The 21,244-nt window shown below is 36.9% G+C and overlaps 1 protein-coding gene across 2 annotated transcripts in view; it reads right to left on the reverse strand.

Moving 5' to 3' along the window:
- Positions 1 to 1,625: 1,625 nt before the first annotated feature.
- Positions 1,626 to 21,244, reverse strand: part of LOC115426339 (somatomedin-B and thrombospondin type-1 domain-containing protein) — a 38,128-nt gene continuing 18,509 nt past the window's right edge. The window contains exons 2-5 of one of the 2 annotated variants that reach the window (XM_030144390.1): positions 12,187 to 12,369; positions 11,669 to 11,759; positions 5,713 to 5,871; positions 1,626 to 4,782 (exon numbers count right to left, since the gene is read on the reverse strand). In XM_030144390.1, coding sequence (XP_030000250.1) covers positions 4,677 to 4,782; positions 5,713 to 5,871; positions 11,669 to 11,759; positions 12,187 to 12,369 — 539 coding nt within the window. In that variant the 3' untranslated portion in view covers positions 1,626 to 4,676. Of the gene's footprint in view, positions 4,783 to 5,712; positions 5,872 to 11,668; positions 11,760 to 12,186; positions 12,373 to 21,244 lie in introns of both variants that reach the window. The other variant, XM_030144389.1, reaches the window with a different exon arrangement.

Raw genomic sequence — 21,244 nt, forward strand, 5'->3', positions numbered from 1 at the left:
AGTGTTGCCCACTGTAAAGGAGCAGAAGAGAGGTTTACAAGAACTCAGGAGCAAATGTAAGGTTTTTCACACAAACATTCTAAGCCATTCATACACTGAAAATAAAATTGAGAAAAAATGTGTTCATGTAATTTTTTTAAAGATATGCTGTATTTTTAAGCTCTTAAGGTAAAAAACAAACAATCAAAAAATTTAGTATTCACTCATGCTTATGTGTCTACGTAAAGTTTGTGTTGGGGTCTGTTTTGTGCAGACAGCATGTTGCTTGTTAGATAACTACATTTCTATCCCGGGACTTTTACTGAAAAAAAAATATAAAAAAAAAGATAAATACTTGTGTGTTTCTTCACATTTTTTGATTATTGAACCATTAACAGAAGCACAGCTTGCACAGCTTGCCTAAATACAATACAACTACCTCTTACAAACTTTGGGTCAGCAACTCAGGTCACTGATTATTAGAGTAAAATACAAAACACTATTATGATACGTGAATCCATTTTCCAAATCAAAATGGTAGAAGTGTGTTCTGTGGACTTGTAAATGTTGACATCACCAAAGCTGTGTGAAATACAGAAGTAAGAGAATGATGATGAAAAAGATTCAACAAAACAAAGAGGATGTAAAGCATCAAATGAATAGAAACAAATGTCAATGATAAGGTTGTAAAACATATAAATAGATACAAATGACATATAAAAGAAGATAAAAACTATGTAGACTTGACAATTTATGATATATTTTTGTTAGTTTTGGGTCCATTTGGTTTTTATCTTAAAAAGTTAAGGACCACTGCTATACAGCAACTAGTATAAAGTAAAGTAAAATGGATACTCCTGTTTTTGTTCACAAAAATATGTAACAGATTTGAAACTCCCAACACTTTTGTGCAATTAGTATCATCAGCACCTGGAACTGACACATGACAAAAAGCTGTCAGCATGGATGAGGGTTTTTTTCAGCATAGACCATGACAGCAACACTTTCAGAGTCAAGTTTTCGGCATTCCCCTCTTCCTTCAAGTTTAACATTACATAAAGGTGTGTGTGTGTGTGTGTGTGTGTGTGTGTGTGTGTGTGTGTGTGTGTGTGTGCGCGTGCGTGCGTGCGTGTGTGTGTGTGTGTGCATGCATGCGTGCATGTGTGTGAAAAAGGAGGGCTGTCAAAAAACGTGGCATCTCTTCTCTGTGTTTACAGGTGATGTAAGCTTCCTTTAAGTGTCTTTAAGGCCTCATGTTAGAGTTGTCCATACATTCTCCCTAAAAGTTACATCACAACCCTAAATTGTAGGATCATACGCTCAAAACACATGATTATATACATTAGCTGACATGTTGCTTGTCGTCATTGCACTTACACTCCAGGGAAAAATGTCAAAAATGCACCTAAAATATGTTGATGGGTACATGTTTGTTTATATTATGTACATCTGAGTGCACTCTCCTTCTAACCCGAAAACTGAGTTAGCGATATACTTAGCAGAGCTGTGCTTATAGTGGTAATTGCTGAGGGGAGATGTGCTAATAGAGGTTTAGGCAACACATTCACACATTTTGCTTAATCCAAATGCAATGATATTGATTCGTATCAGTTAAATGTCTGAAAATATAACACAAATAGGACAAATGACAGTATAGGTTTTTATTTGAACTATTAGACAGTGTACAGAGTATGCTGTGCTGCACTAATAAAATCATGACTTGTTTTATAATAAATAAACACACAAACACAGACATGGGAAAGAGATAATCACAGCTTTCCGTCAAGAAAAAGCCCTTTTCTTGGACAAGACTTGTCCAGGTAAATGTATACGGAGGCAAAACATAATAAGTAAAAAAAAATAAGTACACTTAGTATACTTAGTATACTTATGAGCAAATTACTAAATGTGTGCTATTTTCATCACACTAACAATTAACTTAGTATACTACTGGTGCGTCATTAGTGCTACAAAAGATACAAACACACAATTAAGTGTACTTGGAATTCTGAGATACTATTAAAATGCTTTCTGACTGATAAGTATTACTTAAGTATAACATTGCAACAGGATGGTTTTTGTTTGTTTGTTTTTTACTGAATTTGCATTTCTTTGTAACACAGTTAATCACCATGTCCAGTGTTTATTTACTAATGGTGCTCATGTTAAGGTATTCATTTTTAAAAATTTTAGACATTACTTACCACACCACTGGGAGTTAACTAACAGGTAAGTAATATTTAGTAAAAGTAAAAATGTCTGTTGTTAACACCTATTCAAAATGCCATGTTATATTTTACTTAGGTAAGTAAATGGTTGATAAATGTTCATAACAATATCATACATTAAGTTCACAGTGAAAAATGGCTTTTATTAATCAATGATTGTCTACTTTTCCATCATTAGTAAGTAATTACTAAACACATTACTTAGCTGCTAATTAGTTGTTAGCTAGTTAATGTGTATTCCTGCATTGACTTATTTAATAACATATGCATAAATAAATACCTTCACCAATAAGAACCCCATCAGTAAATGATTATCAGACACTGTTACTGTTAACAGCTAGTTAATGCATATTACTTCAATTAACAATTAATGTTAATTAACTCTTATCATAAAATGTTTCAAATTCAAATTATTTATATGCTTACATTTGTGTTCTACATTTTTCTAAAACTGCAGCCTTAAAAGTAAACTTGTACTACAGTATATTCAAGGGAAACTTAATGGTGTCTCAAAATTGTACAGTCAAGTCCTCTTAATAGTATTTCAGTATTTATTAACACCTAAGATATACCATTACTATATTAAGTTGAATGTTAATACATGGAAAATAGCACACGTTTAGTACATTAATTGAGAGTGAGTACATTTACGTGTACATTTAAGAGTGATTAATACCATGTCCTCACTAATATGGATATTTTCATAGGTGGATATTTTTTTTCTTCATTAAAACAAATTTTCTGCAAATAATTTGTTAAAAAAAAAAAAAAAAAAATTTCTGTCCAAAATACAAACTACAAACCAGAATAAACACAGACAAAGTATTATTTCTGTTGGACATTAAACTGTGGATATCCTGGATAAACCTGGTTTTCAAAGTGTGTTTTTTTATATTCTTGATATATATTTATATATAACTATGGTCCATGTGTCCATCTCTAAATGTGTCAGTACTGAACATCATCAGGTCATACACTGACTTATATGAGCCACCTATATGAGCTATATTTGATTTTTTGGAGTTTATTACACAAAGCAGCAATAAACATGCATGTAATGGGGTGTTACTGGATCATTTTGTTTTCCTCATGAACACGGACACAAATGAACCATAGTTTTAAAAAAAAAATCTTCACTCTAGAAGGTGTAAAAATATCAGTTTTTGTTGATCTAAAACAATGTTTATGTGTGGATAAGTGGGCCAAACACACAGAAAAATGTTTGTTTAGCAAAACATCCATATTAGTGTGAACAGTCCATAAATGTACATTTGTTTTACCTGGACGTCCTCTTCTCGAACCAGTAGTAGCAGAAATGTAGAAAGGCGTAATTAGAAACTCGACTTAAGTCAGCAGACAACAAAATAGAGCAGAGAAGAAAAACAAGTGCTGGTCAGATAGACATGTGTCTCTGGGGAGTGCTGGGAGGATGTCTAGTTAATTGGTAACATGGGAGTAACATTGCTTTCTCACATACTGCATGATACTTTGCTGATAAAACTCTCTTTCATTGAAGTTAATATGCACAGAGAGCAAAAGAAAGCACAACTATGAAGCGGTTCTTTTCACTCTTGGACACAGAGGACAGAGAGAACCACACTGAAATTCTTTTAAAATGGCTCTTTTTCCTCTCCAGAAATATTAGCTCAAAAGATATGGGATTGTTTTCATTAAGTCACTTTAAACTTGACTTTAATAACCAGAGGAGGCAGACATGAATGATAAGGCTTACTGTGTGTGGTGAGAGGCATGAATCAAAGCACCTGAGAATCAACTGGTCATACCTGATGTTTAACTTGTCTTCCTGGTTAAAAAAAAAAAAAAAAAAAAAAAAATCTCTTTAATATTAAGAAATGTTAATGAGAAAGTGTAAACACACATATGAGGACTAAAGGATGCTATGAAGGCACTGGATGAACCAGGTTTAACATTCTCCAAACTAGTGGTGGTTTAGGACCCTTTGGACTGGAGCTTATTCTGGATGACTGTGGATTGGTGTTTAATACATTGGATACACATAACTATATATATGCACATGTACATTACACATAAACAATCAAAAGTAGAAAATGTATAAAGCAAAATAATAGAATTATATATTTATACATGATGCATTATCTAATGCTTTTGCATTAATGGAGGTAGATAGAAAAGGATTGAGAGGTAAAAAAAAAAAAAAAAAAAAAGGCGAATAGATGTTGCTGTGCTTTGGAGGAGGAAAAGTATTTAACGTGGCTGAAAAAATGCAAGAATTGTTGTGTGCTTGGTGATAAATGGAGTACACAGTACAGAGTATGAGGTGAAAAGGAAAAAAAAGTGGCAGGATGCTGCTGATCTCCTTGAGTTGCCCATCCAGTAAACCTGGTTTGGAGGGGTCTGGCTTAGCTGGGAGGGTCTCCACAGTTATCAGGAGGTGTTGAGGATAATATCTTGTCTCTGTGAATGGATATGAAGGGTTTACATGGCAGCTCACACAAAGAGCACTGAGTGGGGAGGACACCGGCAGCCCTCAGCAGATGACTCTCGTACCCAGGAGCCATGACAACCAGGGACGGACGCTGCAGCCCAGAACGTTCTAGAAAAATTAGAAAAAAAAAACCTCCATAAGAAATGTACCAGATGACCGCAATAGAAAATCCTGTATTTAGGATCTCTTATTACCAAACTATAGCTAGGAGATTTTGGTTGAATTCAAGCTTGATCTCCACAGAACAGTAAAACACAGGCTAGATCATCACATCTGAGGAGCCAGTGAATAGACTGTAGGGTTTGTTGTGTATTTATTTATTTATGGTCTGAACTTTTCATCCACAGAGGAAATTCAATAATAGTGGAGACATAACGAGGCACTTAACCCTATAACGCCAAACATATCATATTTGATACATGAGTTTTGAAGCCCTCTACATGATCAGTGTGATTTTTTTTTCTTGAAAAACCTGATGTATACAATTAGATACATGCAATAGATGGATAGTCCACCAGGGGGAGGAATTCATCCACCAGAGGCCTTCCTAGTAACACTACAAGATTATCATCAATGAGGAAGGAGGCAGAACTTTTGAATTTTGAAAAAGAATTACCAATTTGTTGGACATTTTTGTGTTATATTATGTTTTTGTTTGTTCAAAAATAATAACATTTGAGCATTGAGACCTGATGTGTCAAATATGATACAACATTGAAACTCATACATGGAAATTGATATTTGAAAAAAAATGTTTTGGTTGTTCAGAAGGACCAATAAAGGCTCCAGTTTCAAAGAACTGGAATTTTCTGTCAATGGTTCAGGCTTTACAGGGTTAAATGAACAGTTGTGCCTATGAGGGGGATTACATGTTGGTTTGATTGGCTCAAGCAGATTTCAGTCAGGAGATTCCAAAGATCAGAAATAATAATGTTGGCAATTCTATCCAGGCTTAAAGATGCAAAGTTCACTAGTCTACACCCACAGCTGCCCAAGTGAAGAGAATGTGTTTTCCTGTAGTTGAGGTGTGCGCTTTACCTGGTGCTCGCTAGGCCGTCCCCTCCACAGCGATCTGACTTGGACATTGCATCGCTCTGACATTCTGCACAGACCAGCCTCTCTCTCACCAGCTGAGCACTCCACAGTTTGACTTTACACACCGCACTGGCCTGCTTCACTCGCAAATACACACAGTAACTGCAACACACACAGAACATTGAAAAATAGTGACTAATGATGAAGAATAATGATGGATAAACACTTTTAATATTTTGTAGCATCTGACATAGTTTAGATAAGCCTAAATCTGAACTAAAATGCCACCTTCCAGCTGCATGCATCCATGTCTGTACAGACTCAAACAATGTGGCTCTGTCCATGAAACTGGGTTCATTTTGGTATCTGGCACTTTGCCAGCTTTTTAGACCCAATAATAAAAGAGAAATTTAGACATATTTCCCCCCAGGATGTACCTAATGATGACCTCAAATAAATGCAAAAAAATCTTGTGCTGAGCCATCCCAAAATTAATGAATTTTTAATAAAATATTGGAGCTAAAAATAGGACCAAAATTGGGACAGGAAAATTACCTCAGTGTCAGTGCTTTTGATCTTGAAAACATCATTTGAAATGGTCTTATATACCACTATAAATAAAGACACTGTTAAATTTGATAATCCTAGTGGTTTTTCTATCCCAGACATGTGGATTTTTCATGAATCTCAGTCTCATTTGAGGTTTTGTGTGTAACCCATCGTGTCCACTCCCGTTACATGCAGAACCTGCCCATTTAAACACAAATAAATCATGAGTGATTTTGCAACAGTGGTCATTTTTGAGAAACACACTGCCTTGCATATTGACTTTGATTCCCAAAATGTACCTGTGAGAATAAAGAGATATAAAAAAAAATAGTAGTGTGTAATTTTTGTGTCTTTTTTAACCGTGTTACATGCAGATTTAAAAAATGTATTATTAAATTTATATTTTTTATATATATTTATGAAAAAATAATATAAAAACATACAGGGGTTGGACAAAATAATGGAAACACCTTCACCTCAAGATGATAATGCCCCAATCCATACAGCTAGAATTGTTAAAGAATGGCATGAGGAACATTCTAATGAAGTTGAGCATCTCGTATGGCCGGCACAGTCCCCAGACCTCAACATTATTGAGCATTTATGGTCAGTTTTAGAGATTCAAGTAAGACGTCGATTTCCACCGCCATCGTCTCTAAAAGAGTTGGAGGGTATTCTAACTGAAGAATGGCTTAAAATTCCTTTGGAAACAATTCACAAGTTGTATGAATCAATACCTCGGAGAATTGAGGCTGTAATTGCCGCAAAAGGCGGACCTACACCATATTAAATTATATTTTGTTGATTTTTTAAGGTGTTTCCATTATTTTGTCCAACCCCTGTATAAAAAAGTGTTTTATCTGAAAAATAGTTTTTCTTTTATCTCAGTAAATATTTCTTTTTAAAATAGGCCCAAAGTGCTTTCAAACTTGCTTCATAACATTAGTTTCCATCTGGTTTGAATTTTTAGCCCCTCTGTCCTTTTTTTAGGGACCAATTTCATGGAAGCACCCATATATGTAGTGTAGACAGTCTGACTTTTGCTTGGAGCAGGTCATTGGTTTACATTATTTACAGACTGTCTTGGTTGCCGGCATACATGATCACTGTCTGTACACTGATGTGGATACAAAGAAATCAAGTTGTTTTGATGAAATCCTTTTGTTCACCCCTGAGCTCTTCAGCTCTTCCACTGTGGTAACACTGTGGAACACTAACTATCATTAACTTAGGTCAACAAACAACAATAAATGGCTGCACACTTGTGTACAAATCTTACATATTTGACCTTAAAGTTCAAGAAATAGCATACGACAGACACACTGTATGTACACAGAAATACAATTTAAAAAAAAAAAAAGTAAATTTGTATGCAAAACAGTTGAAATTAATACAGCTTCATAGTTATTTTGATATCACTTGGCAATTCATTTCAGATTCATGGAGAAAACTAAATGTCCATATTTAAACAAGGTGGCATTTTACACCATTCATCAGCTCCTACTTACTCTATTCCTCAAATGTGTTTTGACATACCTTTTTAAAGAAACACTGAAGCTTTGCTGTTGGACATTTGAACAAGCTTGTTACTTCTTTATCAGGATGTGACAGTGATGCCATCAGCCTGATTTTTTTGTCCTTTGTTTTCAGAGCCTGACTATGAAGATGCAAGATTTTTGATAGTAGATGGACAGGTAAGTGTGTTTTCAGAATGTTATTCTGAATTTGACCTATGACCTTTTGAACAGAAAATGTCATCACATTATCTTGAGCTTTTATGAACCAATACGAATTAGTTCAACCAGCTGTGTTAACATATTGTTTCTCATATGATTCTATAGTTGAGAAGTCAGATGTAAAAGGTTCAATATGTAGGATTGTTGATGTTAGCTAACTCCATTTGTACGACTGTCTTTTTGTCTACATACATGATAAGAATGTGCAAACAGATTTCTCTGTGGAGGACTTTTCAAAAAGTCCTTATCCATGCTCTGGAGGTCTTCAGTGCCTCTAGACTGCTATTCAACAACAGGAAAAGTATTGACCATTAGCTTAGAAATTAAGTTTGCCAGCATCCCAATCAACCATCTCCCAGCACAACAAAGACTTCAACATAAACTTCATGTAAGTACAGAAACGTGTGCAAATCATACCTACTAAAACTTAAAATTCATCTGCAAATGGAAAGAGTTCTGGAGATGACTGAGAACTACAGACCAGGTTTTAGGCATTTCTCCTCTTTCCTGACAGTGAAAGTGACCTTCCATACTTATATTGCTTGAACTAAAGTGCACTAACCAGACAAAAGACAAAACAAATATCCATATAAGACATTTGTTCCATCTGAAGGTGAACCATATCCTAATATCAACACAGCTGTTTGTTTGTGTATCGGGAACCATAATAAAGTCTTGTTTTTCCCCATGCTGTGTTTTCCAGAGGGTACTTTGTACTTGGGCACTATTTATTTTGTCTCTGATGCAGTTAGCTGTGACTAAACGTCATCCTCAGTGGGGGAGTTTATCAAAGAAAACATGACATACAGGAATTATTCCTGACGGTTAGATTGAGAAATCAGTTTTGAAGCTGTTTAATAAGGCAAGTACAAACAAATGTATGTAAACAAGTGGGAATTCACAAGATTAGGAGTATAATGTAATAGAAACTACCCCAGTATATTGATATTAAGTTAGGCATTCACAATTCATCACACTGAGTTATTAGAGTTATTGGTATCACTGTATATAACTGCAAACACATTAGAGGTCCATATTCATATATTATATTTTATTTTCAACCTTAACCTTGAGAATTCCCTCTTGTTTACCTGCTTTTGTTTGTACTTGCCTTATGGAACAGTTTAAAAACTGATTTCTCAGTGTAATCATCAAGAATAATTCCTTTACATAATGTTTTCTTTGACAAATTCTCCCAGTGACGATGATGTTTAGTCACAGCTAACTTTTTTTTTTAAATTGCTATGTTATGGCGTTGCATAGGCACTCATGCACCCAAGCATTGACCAGTGAGGAGATGCAACAAAAGTGTTAAAAATGTATATTTAGGCCTGCTTGCTTATCGTAAAAACCGCAATTAATTACTGCTGGTTTAAAATGCAACCAGTTTTTTCAGAGTTAGCTTTCATTCACAGTGAGTATTTGCATGCAATAAATAAAAATCCTTTGTGTTACTCAATTTCTAAATATTTTCGAACTGTAAATTAGTTTCTCAGGGTTTTTTTTTTTTGTTGCTGTTGTTTCTTTGGCTATTTCAAATCATATCAATGTGAAACTTGGCAAGTATGTAGTTTCACCATAAAGACTCAAAAAGCTACTGGTGACCAAAAGCATCTACTGATATAAAATGTTTAATACCTGTTGATCCACTAATCCTATCAATGCATGTAAATAATTGGTGTAAAATGCAATTTGTCATCTTCTCACGGTCATCAGATATGACCCATTTGGGTATTCAGAGGCTCCGTAGTTACCATGGAAACACTGTCATCTTCTACAACATTGATTCCCCAGTAAAGCCCATGGAGTTGGATCAATGACAGTGGATGGACACACTGGGTTTATGTTCAGTTAATGATAGATTTTACAGAAAAATTCCTTTTTTCTTCAGTTTTCTCTGTTTGATAAAAAGAAACAACTTTGAATTTACTTTGAGCTTTAATGAACATCTACACGATGAAAATACCTGATTCACACAGGAAAATGCAAAATACCAAGGATAATGTTATAATAAATGGTGATAAATCACTTAAGAAAGGTGAAATAGAGAGAAAAATTTATTTGTGAACTGCCACAAAAGTAGTACTGGGTCTTTATGGGTTCATTTAATGCAGCTCACCTAAGTAAACCCAAATCCTGTGACAAACTTAGGTAAAATAATGTAGGCTTTGTAAGATAAAAACAAGTGATGCAAGTAACGTCAGATAGAATTTCATGCTTAGGTCTTGATCTTTTTAAACCAGAGTATGATTGGTGGAGAATGATGGAAAAACAAGGGTGAAGGGCAATTTCTTGGTAATTTCCCTCCCTTACTGCTGCTGCTGCTGCTCCATCCATCTATTTATGCAGCTAAATCCACTAAAAACCCCATAAGAATTGGTACATATTAATTCCTGGAAAGATACAATTGATAAACTTTAACCTCCTTGCAGTTGCCAAGAAACACATTAAAATATTAGACATCAGATGTTTTCACAGAGCTGGTGATCCAAGGAAAACAACCAGAGATAATTCTTGTCATTTTAACCCCTCGTTTCCTGGGTCAACTTCAATGGCAACACCAGGGGAACTGTCAGAGAGCACCAGATGTCTGTGTGAAATCACTCCCACTCTGTGTCATCCACATTTATGAGTAATGTTCTTCCAATCCCCTGCTTTGAGTTTCAGTCTAAACAAAGGTATCCCATGTCCACTGTAATCAGCGTGAACAGCTCTGGGCTGATTCTTATATCCCCATTTTCTGCATTTTCGACCTCATCAGTTCATCCGCCATCGGCTTCAATCAAAGATGTCATCTATAGAGGGTTTTGGTGTGTGTGTGTGTGGGGGGGGGGGGTTACCTTTTACGTGGATTATGAGTGCCTTATCAGTACAGGTCACCTCATGATGCAAATACTCAAAGACAGTGTTCGTGTTACATAGTTAAAGCATTTCAAGGTTGTGTGTGTCTGTTGCAACCTTGGCCTCGGTGTGTTTTCTCTAATCTGTTGGAACACAAAGTTGATCATGCAGTGACCTTTGAAACAAAGTAAAACAGAGTTGGGAAAAAAAAATGATATCAGCTGCAAAATGATGAAATGCAGCTGGAGGGCTGATACTAGACTGAGTGCACTAATATCTGAGATGTGGACTGTAAAACTGGCAAGGAAACGGCAAATTGTTGGTTCTAATTACTGTCACAAGAATCAGTTGTGCTTCCACAGGCATTAAATATGCTTTTGAAATATTTAACTGACAGGTTTCATGTAATATGCACACCAGAGGTATTGTAGTTTTGACATTAGTTTTTATTCTTATTCAGCCTTTCAGTACAGTCTTGGTTAACACTCTTTCAATCAAGCTTTTATTTTAAGGGAAGCAACTATGTTGTCTAATTTGTATCTTTTCATAGACTGGACAGATAAGAGTTTAACATTTTTTCTCTGCTACTTTCAATTATGTCCACTATATTAATGAATGTAAACATCCATATCAAAATACAGTTCTGTAGTTGTTGCTAGTTGACTCAACCTAAGGGTCTTGTCGGAAATATTACCATTCAGCTGAGCTGTAATTATCTGCCCTCTGCGGTGACTACACATGAAAGCCAGGGCTACAGAGTAAAACAGTGCACTGGCTCAGTAATAGTGATTAGTCTTGTGTTTTTGTTTACAGATTAATAATAGATGCCTTACCTGGCCTTTTCTTCCTTCATCAGCATGTGTGGTCGCCTCCACGGGTCCTTGAAGTTCCTCTTGAAAGAATCAGGCAGGATCTTTGCCACCTCTTCAAATCAGGTGTGGAAGAGATAAACAATGCAGGCAACAATCAGCAATCAAGTCAGACTTTTTATATTTGATCTGTAGCCACACGTGTCATGTAGTGTATTATATTCAAATGTAATTCTGAATTCAATGACTTCAAGTACTATGAGGGGAAGTGGTTTTGTAGTAAGTGTTTATCAGTGTTTTTCCTGGCAAAATGAAGAGCATATCTGAGTTTTGAAACAGTGCAGTTGGAGATAAGACTTCAGGCCGGACGTGTGTAAAATGTGTTGTATGTTGGACTCCAAAACTATTAACAAGAGCTTCCCCTGAGAATACTGAAACACTGCATTAATATGTAAAAGATTTCTGAGTAAGCTTGTGTGCATGCTTGAATTCATCAATGTAGGTGCAAGCAGAGAAGGTCATGTTTTGGAAAAGCCTCTCACCTTTCGCAGAGCTGCATATGGCATTGTTTCCAAAGCATCCTCGTCGCTGTTTGAGGTCAGGGCAGGGTGTTCCTCCGTTTCTAGGAGGAACGGACACTTGGCGACTTCTCTCTGTGCTGCCAATGCCACAAGGGGATGTGCATGGTGACCAGGGACCCCATGACCCCACCACACAGTCAATGGCTGCTAGGGAAGCAGGGAAACACAGGGATCAGCTGAAGACGTTTATGATGAAGGAAACAATTAACAAATGAAACAGAGAAAAAGAAATACATTTCTAACACTGAGGTTTTGCAATCAAATTGGCCACAGAAGTAGTTTGGTAATACTGTGAATCGTATCAAGGAAGTTGGTGTTCTCACAATTGCCAATGAAAATCTGTTAACTGTGTCATGTCATTTGAAGTAAACTTAAAGGTCAATAACAAAAATGTGCATGTTTCAATGCTTCCAAAAAGTATTCTTTATCTTGGTAGCTTTCTTCACTCCTAAACCAACAATTCTTTTGGTTCTTTATATTCATGATGACCGTCTACGCTGATTACCACTTAAAGGAATGGAATTGGTTTTACCAACAAAATCCTTACTTTCACTCCTGAGGGCTTCAGTTCTTCTACTCTACCTCTTTACAGCTACAACACTGTGCAACTCTGCTGCTGTGAGTTCAGAAATGGAGTTAACTGACATCCTTCAATGACGAGTTCCCAACACAACTCTAGTAAGTCAACTTCATACTGAAATACCTCAGTAAATTAGTGCTCTACAGGATTATTGTGCTTTAAAATGCCACACAAATAAAACATTTACAGTCACGGAAAAAATTATTAGACCATTAAAGTCATCAAAATCAATGGTTATGCAATCAAGTACTAACTCTTGTGTGTATCATGTGACTAAAACAGGCAGAAAAAAAAACATGGAATGCCTAAAAGCACTGTTTTTGACAGTACAATGCCATAGCTATTGATTTATTTATTCATTCATTTTATTGATTTATAGCTATTGAACTGAAGTGATTTTAGTTATTATCAAGAAAACATGGAAAATGGCTAGATATCAGCTCTGACATTAAACTCTTATGAGCTATTTTTGTTGTTATCATCATATTTGTCCAAACAAATGTACCTTGAGTTGTGCCAGGCATTAAAATGAACAAGAAATTGAAGAAAACAAGGGTGGTCTAATAATTTTTTTCTGCGACTGTATACAGTGTGGCCATTATACTACTGTAACACTAAATGTAATTCTTTGATATTGTATGACTTACACCTAATAGTCTACGATATTTTATCCAGTTTTTCCCAGTAAATATGAGATAATCACTCTGACAGGTGACCAATGAAAATGGCTAATGTACTGAATATGATTACAGATTTCCCTGAATATACATCTGAACATCACATGTGAGCACCTCATATATGTAATCTACACAAGTCAGCAAAATATATAACATTGGCATACTTCTTTTTAGATATTTTAAGGCGAAAATGTCATAAATCATATTCTACTTTTAAGGATGATTGAGGTTAAAAGCTCATTTTACTGGAGAAAAAAGCTAATATGATAAGTGACAAATGTAATAAGAAAATAAGAGCAACATCCCAAATACTCTGAAATGCACAGCTATGATGAAAAGTAGACATGTCGACTGATCCCAGCTGTAGCTATAAACCTCTCCCTAATCTTTCCCTTATCCTGATCATTAGTCTGGAATGGTGTAAAAAGCTGTAACTGCATGACTGAAAATGTGTGCTGAAAGTCCCATACAGGCTTGTGTAACAGAGCAGTGGGCCTTTACCCAGGTAGGTGGGTGGCAAACGAGTAACTGGTCTGGGTCATTACCATCAGCTAATGTCAGATCAGCCAAAAAGTCCCAGACTCAGGAAGTCTGCGACCCAGGTCACATGTGCGGCTCCGTTAAAATAAGAGGCTAATTTTGCATCCTGTTTTCACTGGTTTCTGTTAATACCGCATTTAAACACACACACACTTAATACACACGCACAAATACAGCACACCAAATAAACACAGCAGTGGCAGCAGCAATCAAGCTCCCTGTTCAGTAGGCTGATTTTACCAATTACATCAGGCAAGAAGGAAGTTAGATGGCTGCTCTGATCAAAGCGAAGAGTCTCCAGCAGTAATTAAGGCTGTCCAACAGACGTTTAATAGCAGCAGACATTTAACAGCCCTGTTTTAGGGAGGAAGTGCACACTTCATAAATACAAACAAAGTGGTAGAGAACCAAAAAAAAAAAAAATCACAGAGGTAATTTACAAACTAGGCAACACATTTTTATTAACCGCTACTACCCGCGAACCTACTGAGAACACCGGCCACAAAGCTAACTCACTTAATGTCAAGCACCATCTACTAATGTCAGTAGTAAATGATGCATAGGCTACATGATACATTATGTATTTTCCCTTTAAAGGTACGTCTCAATCAAAACAATAACAAAAAGCCTCAATTGAGATGTTGTGCTGATCCACCACTTCTGTTCTTACTTTTCACAATAAAGGCCCTAAAACATACATGATGTGATTGAACTCAGTGACTTATTTCAATTCCATGAAATCACTTCCAGCTTTAGATTACATTTGGAGATACATATTCACATGGCATTTCAGTTTAGTAATGTTAAATATTAACATTAGCTTAAAAGGTTAAAATATTAACTTGCTTTATTATCCCTGAAAGGAAATACAATCTCTGAATTTTACCCATCCTAAAACACATACAATACCTAGCATTAGCATTAGCATATAACACACAACAGGAGCAGCGAGAATTAACCTAAATGTATCTGTAAACGGCAGGGGAAACTAGAGGAACCAGAGGAAACTGTGAATAAATTATGCATTTCTACAAATTTAAACATTGCTGGAAACATTTGATATACTGCAAGTACAAAAGTATAGAAATTATATAACATAGGCTAGGGGATATGTAAGTGTAGAAAAACTCCATTTATGCTAGCCTTCCTTTTTTTGAAGGCTCACTATTGCAAAATATAAAACAAGTGAGCGCATTACCACCAGGACATTTCAAGAAACATTTATGTGACAAAATATTGGATAATTTTGATAATATAGCTCCTTAACCTACTTTACAGCCCTCTATTAAGAAAAAATATGTTTTTATTCAATAAAAGGAACCTTTAAAAGACCAACAGAGCATGTATGAGCTAGCTGTTAATTAAAACCCACACGGACCCCCCCCACACACACGGACACCCCCCCCCCCCCCAGTTTAACCCTTTATAGGGCCCTCATAGAGATACTCTGAAATTCTAACTTTCAGCCTAAGTGTATTAGTGGAGGACATAAGAAGATTTCAATACTTTTGTGAAAGTTTTCAACATTTTTTTTATTTTTATGTAGAAAGTCAAAGCTAATGAAGTTACCATATTTGGTTCCCTACCCATAAGTGGCAAAAAAAAAAAAAAAAAAATACAAGAAGCAAATTTTTAAAAAATACAAGAAAAACACATATAAGGTAAAAGGAACATGTATTTCTGAACATTAGACCATCACTTTTAAAACAGACCAACATAAGTGCTGATCCAGACCCCGTCCACATCCACATGATCCCTTTGAACATCATTCCTTACATTAGTACCATTACTTCATGGTATCTAACAAAGCAGGTACACTCACTGTTCATGCAGAGGTGGACCCTACAGACCCTGGAGACCACATCGGACCTGAGATTGTTGCCTTACTGTCCACACTGCAACTGTTGCTGTCACTGTCTTGTAATGTATGTGGAAATTACCAAAAATAGTCACTTGCCTGATAAAGGTTTAAACAGATGAGATTTATAACAATTCACTCACACAGTTGTCATGAGCAACAGAATTAGCTGTAGGGACCAAAACCATTAGAAGCGTAAACATGTTTCCTTTTGCTGTAAAGGATTATTTTATCATAGAGGAAGTGGACATTCAAGGAACTACAGTCTTCGGCTTTTGCTGTTAGCATCATTTTTCAACCCCAGAAGCTGCAGCATCAGAGCCAATATATAGTAAAATGTGTGTTAGTAAGCAACTAGTTCATGGTTAATATGTACCTTAATATAAATACATCTAAAAAGCATTATTCTCAAATAAATTTACATATAAATTCCAAAAATATTGAACCATGAAGTGAAAGAGATCTTTTTTCAGAAAGTCTTATTGTGCTGTATTGGAGTTTCTGATTTTCTTCAGTGAAGACAATGAAGTTCAGTACAATAAGAGCAGGTGCACACAGCTTGAATTCTTAGATGTTCTTGGTGAAAATTACAGGAAAAGAGAGGGATAAAATATACCATAACTGAATCGAATCCTCCGCGGCCATCTAATCTACCTCACTCTGTCTTTATAATATACACTTGATCTGCAGTACAATGCTCCAAATGAATAAGTGTGTGTATGTGTGAACAGAAGAAAGAGGCAGAGGCAGCTAAAGAGAGAGCTTTCAAGGTGCCGCCTGTTCTGTTCATTCCCATGGTCCTGTTCGGCTTGTAAAGAGGGGGTGGGGGTGGGGGGGTTAGGGGCTGTCTCAGTGACACAGCCGATCCACAAAGCCACTGTGGAATCTTTGCATTCCTGCACATTAGTGCTGCCCACCTGACACTCGCCTTTCCCAGATCACCACACACTCATCATCACCCTAAAACCCACAGACACTGACGAATCTCAGTGGACTCATAAGGCGACACGAACTTTCTTGAAAGAGCACTGTTGGGAGCAATCCAACCAGACATCAGAACCTTATCAGTTTCCTATTTGCTTGCCTCCACCTCGTCTTATCTTTACTCCTGTCTCCTTGGCTTTCCTTCCCTCCTCTACACCCTACTACAATCACAGTACCAAATTTTAGTTTGCTGTTTTTTCTCAAGATTGGGAAAACTTGAGAAAGTTACACCCATGAGCATGGGTGTACAATGATAGGGTCAGCAGGTTCCCGGGGGAAAAGCAGGACTTTTACCCTGCAGATCAAAACACAAGACTGGGACAGCGGCTGGAAGTCTCAGCTCATTGGCCCTGAGCCACTAGAGGTCAGAAGGCAATTACCAAACCGAGGTGGTCCCCTGCTCTGTTTCTGGTACCGCCAGTGCGACAGACAGTCCTACCACCCACACAACAACCCCACTGGCAGTCTGACACAGCCTGACCCACACAGACCTTACAATCACTGCTGTCTCCGCCGGCCCCCACTGGTGACGGGAAAGTCCCCAGTTAGAAAGCAAGCCGCCACCTCTGACCCTTGACCTGAAATGCATGAAACAAATGGTGCTTGTTGTCAGCATGTTCAGCTTTTGTCTTTTCTATCAGCTGATAGTTTTAGAAAGTGATCTCAAGTACTCAGAGCAGATAGAGGAGTGGGCAGAGCTATTACAGTCTTAAAAAAATAAGCTTAAAATGTCCCCTTTCCCATTTGTCATAAATGCAGCTTAAGGTTAAATGGCTGAAAAGGGGATAGATTAACATTTTCAAATGCACAGTAAGTGTTGCTTTTCACTCAGTTTACTTACTGCTTTTGCTTATGCATGCAGATGCATAAAAAAAAGATACTTTTTCATATTTGGAAAAGAAGCAAAACATTCTCCTACGGTGGCCCAGAGGTGCAACAGGCCAAAAAATTATCCACTAGACGAAAAAAATTATCTACTACAAGAAAAAAAAGAGAACAACCTAAAAAAATTATCCACTAGATGAAAAAAATTATCTACTACAAGAAAAAAAAGAGAACAGACTAAAAAAATTATCCACGAGATGAAAAAAATTATCCACTAAAAGAAAAAAAAAGAGAACAGGCAAAAAAAAATTATCTACTAGCCCAAAAAATTATTCACTATAAGAAAAAAAAAAAGAATGGGTGAAAAAAATTATCCACTATGAGAAAAAAAAAAAAGAGAGCAGCCCAAAAAAATATCCACTATAAGAAAAAAAAAAAAACATCATCCACCTTTTCAATTACGGGGGCGCTGTTTTCCCGAAAGGTGCCTTGCTTTAAAATTAAGGCCACCACAAAAAATAAAAGGATAGGCTGAAAAATTTTAAGGCTTTCGGCTAATGTGGCTAATGCTAAGGAAGTACCCCACCGGAAGTGGAGGTCGTGCGCTAAAAAATAAAGTTATTTTAAAATATAGATATTTACATTAATATAGTTTGCAAAGCAGTTAAATGATTAAATACGGTTCCAGTGTCTGCTCAAGGTTAGGCATGGGCGTTAAATGGTTAAGGTTAGGGTTAGGGTATGGTTGGGGTTAGTTTTCAGTGGTAAATGGCCCTTGTGTGCACTGTGTGAAGGTTCGTTGCTAAGCTAATGCTAACGCGAAAAGTTGACGGCAACTTTGTGAACTACCAGTGCGAGTAAACAATTGTGTGATTACGGAGTTGAATTGTTCAACTGCCTGACATTCAATATTATTTTTGATGAATATTCGCTACAAGAAGTTCTAAAATTATTTTATTTTGAGAGGAGGAGAAGAGGAGCTTCCTGTGGAGCTCCACTATCATGGCATCGCCCATTTGTTGAGAGACAGCAAGTGCATATTGCGGCACCGACACCTGGTGCCGTGGCACCTCGGCTGGTGCCGCGAGGTACCGTGGCACCTCGGCTGGTGCGGCACCACGGTTGATGCCGCGGCTGGTGCCGCGACGTACCGCGGTACCCCAGCACGGCACCGCGTACCATGGCTCGGTACCACAGCTCAGCTCGTTGCCAGGTGCCGAGGCACTGCGGTACCACGGCACACATCTTTATCTCCACAAAATGTCCTTCTTGATCTAGTGTTAGTGAAGACACTCCGTTTGAGTTGAGGAGGAGAGGTCTACCTGCAAACAAATGGGCAATGCCATGATAGTGGAGCTCCACAGGAAGCTCCTCTTCTCCTCCTCTCAAAATAAAATAACACAAAGTTGCCGTCAACTTTTCGCGTTAGCATTAGCTTAGCAACGAACCTTCACACAGTGCACACAAGGGCCATTTACCACTGAAAACTAACCCCAACCATACCCTAACCCTAACCTTAACCATTTAACGCCCATGCCTAACCTTGAGCAGACACTGGAACCGTATTTAATCATTTAACTGCTTTGCAAACTATATTAATGGAAATATCTATATTTTAAAATAACTTTATTTTTTAGCGCACGACCTCCACTTCCGGTGGGGTACTTCCTTAGCATTAGCCACATTAGCCGAAAGCCTTAAAATTTTTCAGCCTATCCTTTTATTTTTTGTGGTGGTCTTAATTTTAAAGCAAGGCACCTTTCGGGTAAACAGCGCCCCTGTAATTGAAAAGGTGAATGATGTTTTTTTTTTTCTTATAGTGGATATTTTTTTGGGCTGCTCTCTTTTTTTTCTCATAGTAGATAAATTTTTTCCACCTGTTCTTTTTTTTTTTTCTTATAGTGAATAATTTTTTGGGCTAGTAGATAATTTTTTTTTGCCTGTTCTCTTTTTTTTATTTTAGTGGATAATTTTTTTGGCTGGTCTCTTTTTTTTCTTATAGGGGATTTTTTTTTTTCATCCAGTGGATAATTTATTTTAGGCTGTTCTCTTTTTTTTCTTACAGTGGATAATTTTTTTTGGGCTGTTCTCTTTTTTTTTCTTGTAGTAGATAATTTTTTTCATCTAGTGGATAATTTTTTTAGGCTGTTCTCTTTTTTTTCTTATAGTGGATAATTTTTTTGGGCTGTTCTCTTTTTTTTTCTTGTAGTAGATAATTTTTTTCATCTAGTGGATAATTTTTTTAGGCTGTTTTCCTGGCAGTTGGCAGAACTTCAGAATAGTGTTACGGAATGAGCCAAACCAATGAATGTGTATCCAACCCCAGCACATTTCACATTTATCTCCTGACTTATTAGCCAATCTCCAGTCACACTTGTCACAGAGATAAAAGCCTCCTATCTTTCCAACAAAATACACCCACAAAGCCTCTGACTGGCATTCCTTTGCTCTTTCTTCCACCCTCCCTGTATTCTACTTCCATTTTAGGGCTTCATAACAAAAGAGTTATCAGACCAGTTTTCCCAATTTGCTTTATCTTCTCTTCCCTTGTTCTTTCTCCCCATCTGTCTCCTTTTTTTGGTCCTCTTTTTCACCCCCCACCCACCCCCTCTTCTCTTTGTCCCCCGGCCACCTCCTCTCTGATGGGACCCAGATGTCCAGCTGCTCTGGTGGACTGGTTCAGCCTCCTTCCCAAGTGGAGAACTGGGCTTTGGTCCCATCAGACAAGCCTTATAATGTGGAGCACAACTGCAGAGAACCATAAGCCCATTAATAGAGGTGAAGGACACCAAACTAAGCCCTAATACCAGGTTACCACATAAAGGCTTCCTGTACATCCTTGAAAAAAAGGAGCCAGACAAACCGACTAATTTAAAGGATTCATTGCAAATACAGGTGACAGAGATTTTCTGTTAAAATTATATGAGCTCAAGTGGCTGCTATTCTCCATCTGAATACAGAGTACAGACTTCAAGGAAGCAAAACAAATTTTCTCAAGTTTGAACATGTCTTTGGAAAATAAGATGAGCCAACATGATATAGTACTTTACATCTAAAGAATGACATCAACAAAAACAGCATACTCTACTGAGAAGGTTTAAACATCTGCAGGTCATCAGGGTAGGGTAGTAGACTCTTTTTTTGGTACTAGACTCATTTTTTTTTTGGGGGGGGGGGGGGGGGGGGGGATATAGTATGTAATTCCATTAGGATTTCCTTAATTAAAACAATAAGGAAAAATATAGTTTGACTTGACCATGGATGTTTTCACCACAACTGCCAAAGAAAATGTATGTGACATGACTCAGACAGAAATTACATTAAAGATGAGGTAATGCATTAAGGGTTTGTATTCTGAGAATTATTTCATTGTAGTGAAATAACTGAAAGTCAAATGATCTAATATTAGCAAACTTAACATTAGATGGCTCACACTATTGATACTGGTAAATTAGTTATTAAAGGTTCAGTATATAAAAATCATGCTGTAGATTTACACCAACAGTAGCTAGCATTCCTGTACAAGAACCAACGAGATCCACTGATGAACTCCAA

This window comes from Sphaeramia orbicularis, chromosome 9, assembly GCF_902148855.1.
Source record: "Sphaeramia orbicularis chromosome 9, fSphaOr1.1, whole genome shotgun sequence".
NCBI classification, from domain to species: Eukaryota; Metazoa; Chordata; class Actinopteri; order Kurtiformes; family Apogonidae; genus Sphaeramia; species Sphaeramia orbicularis.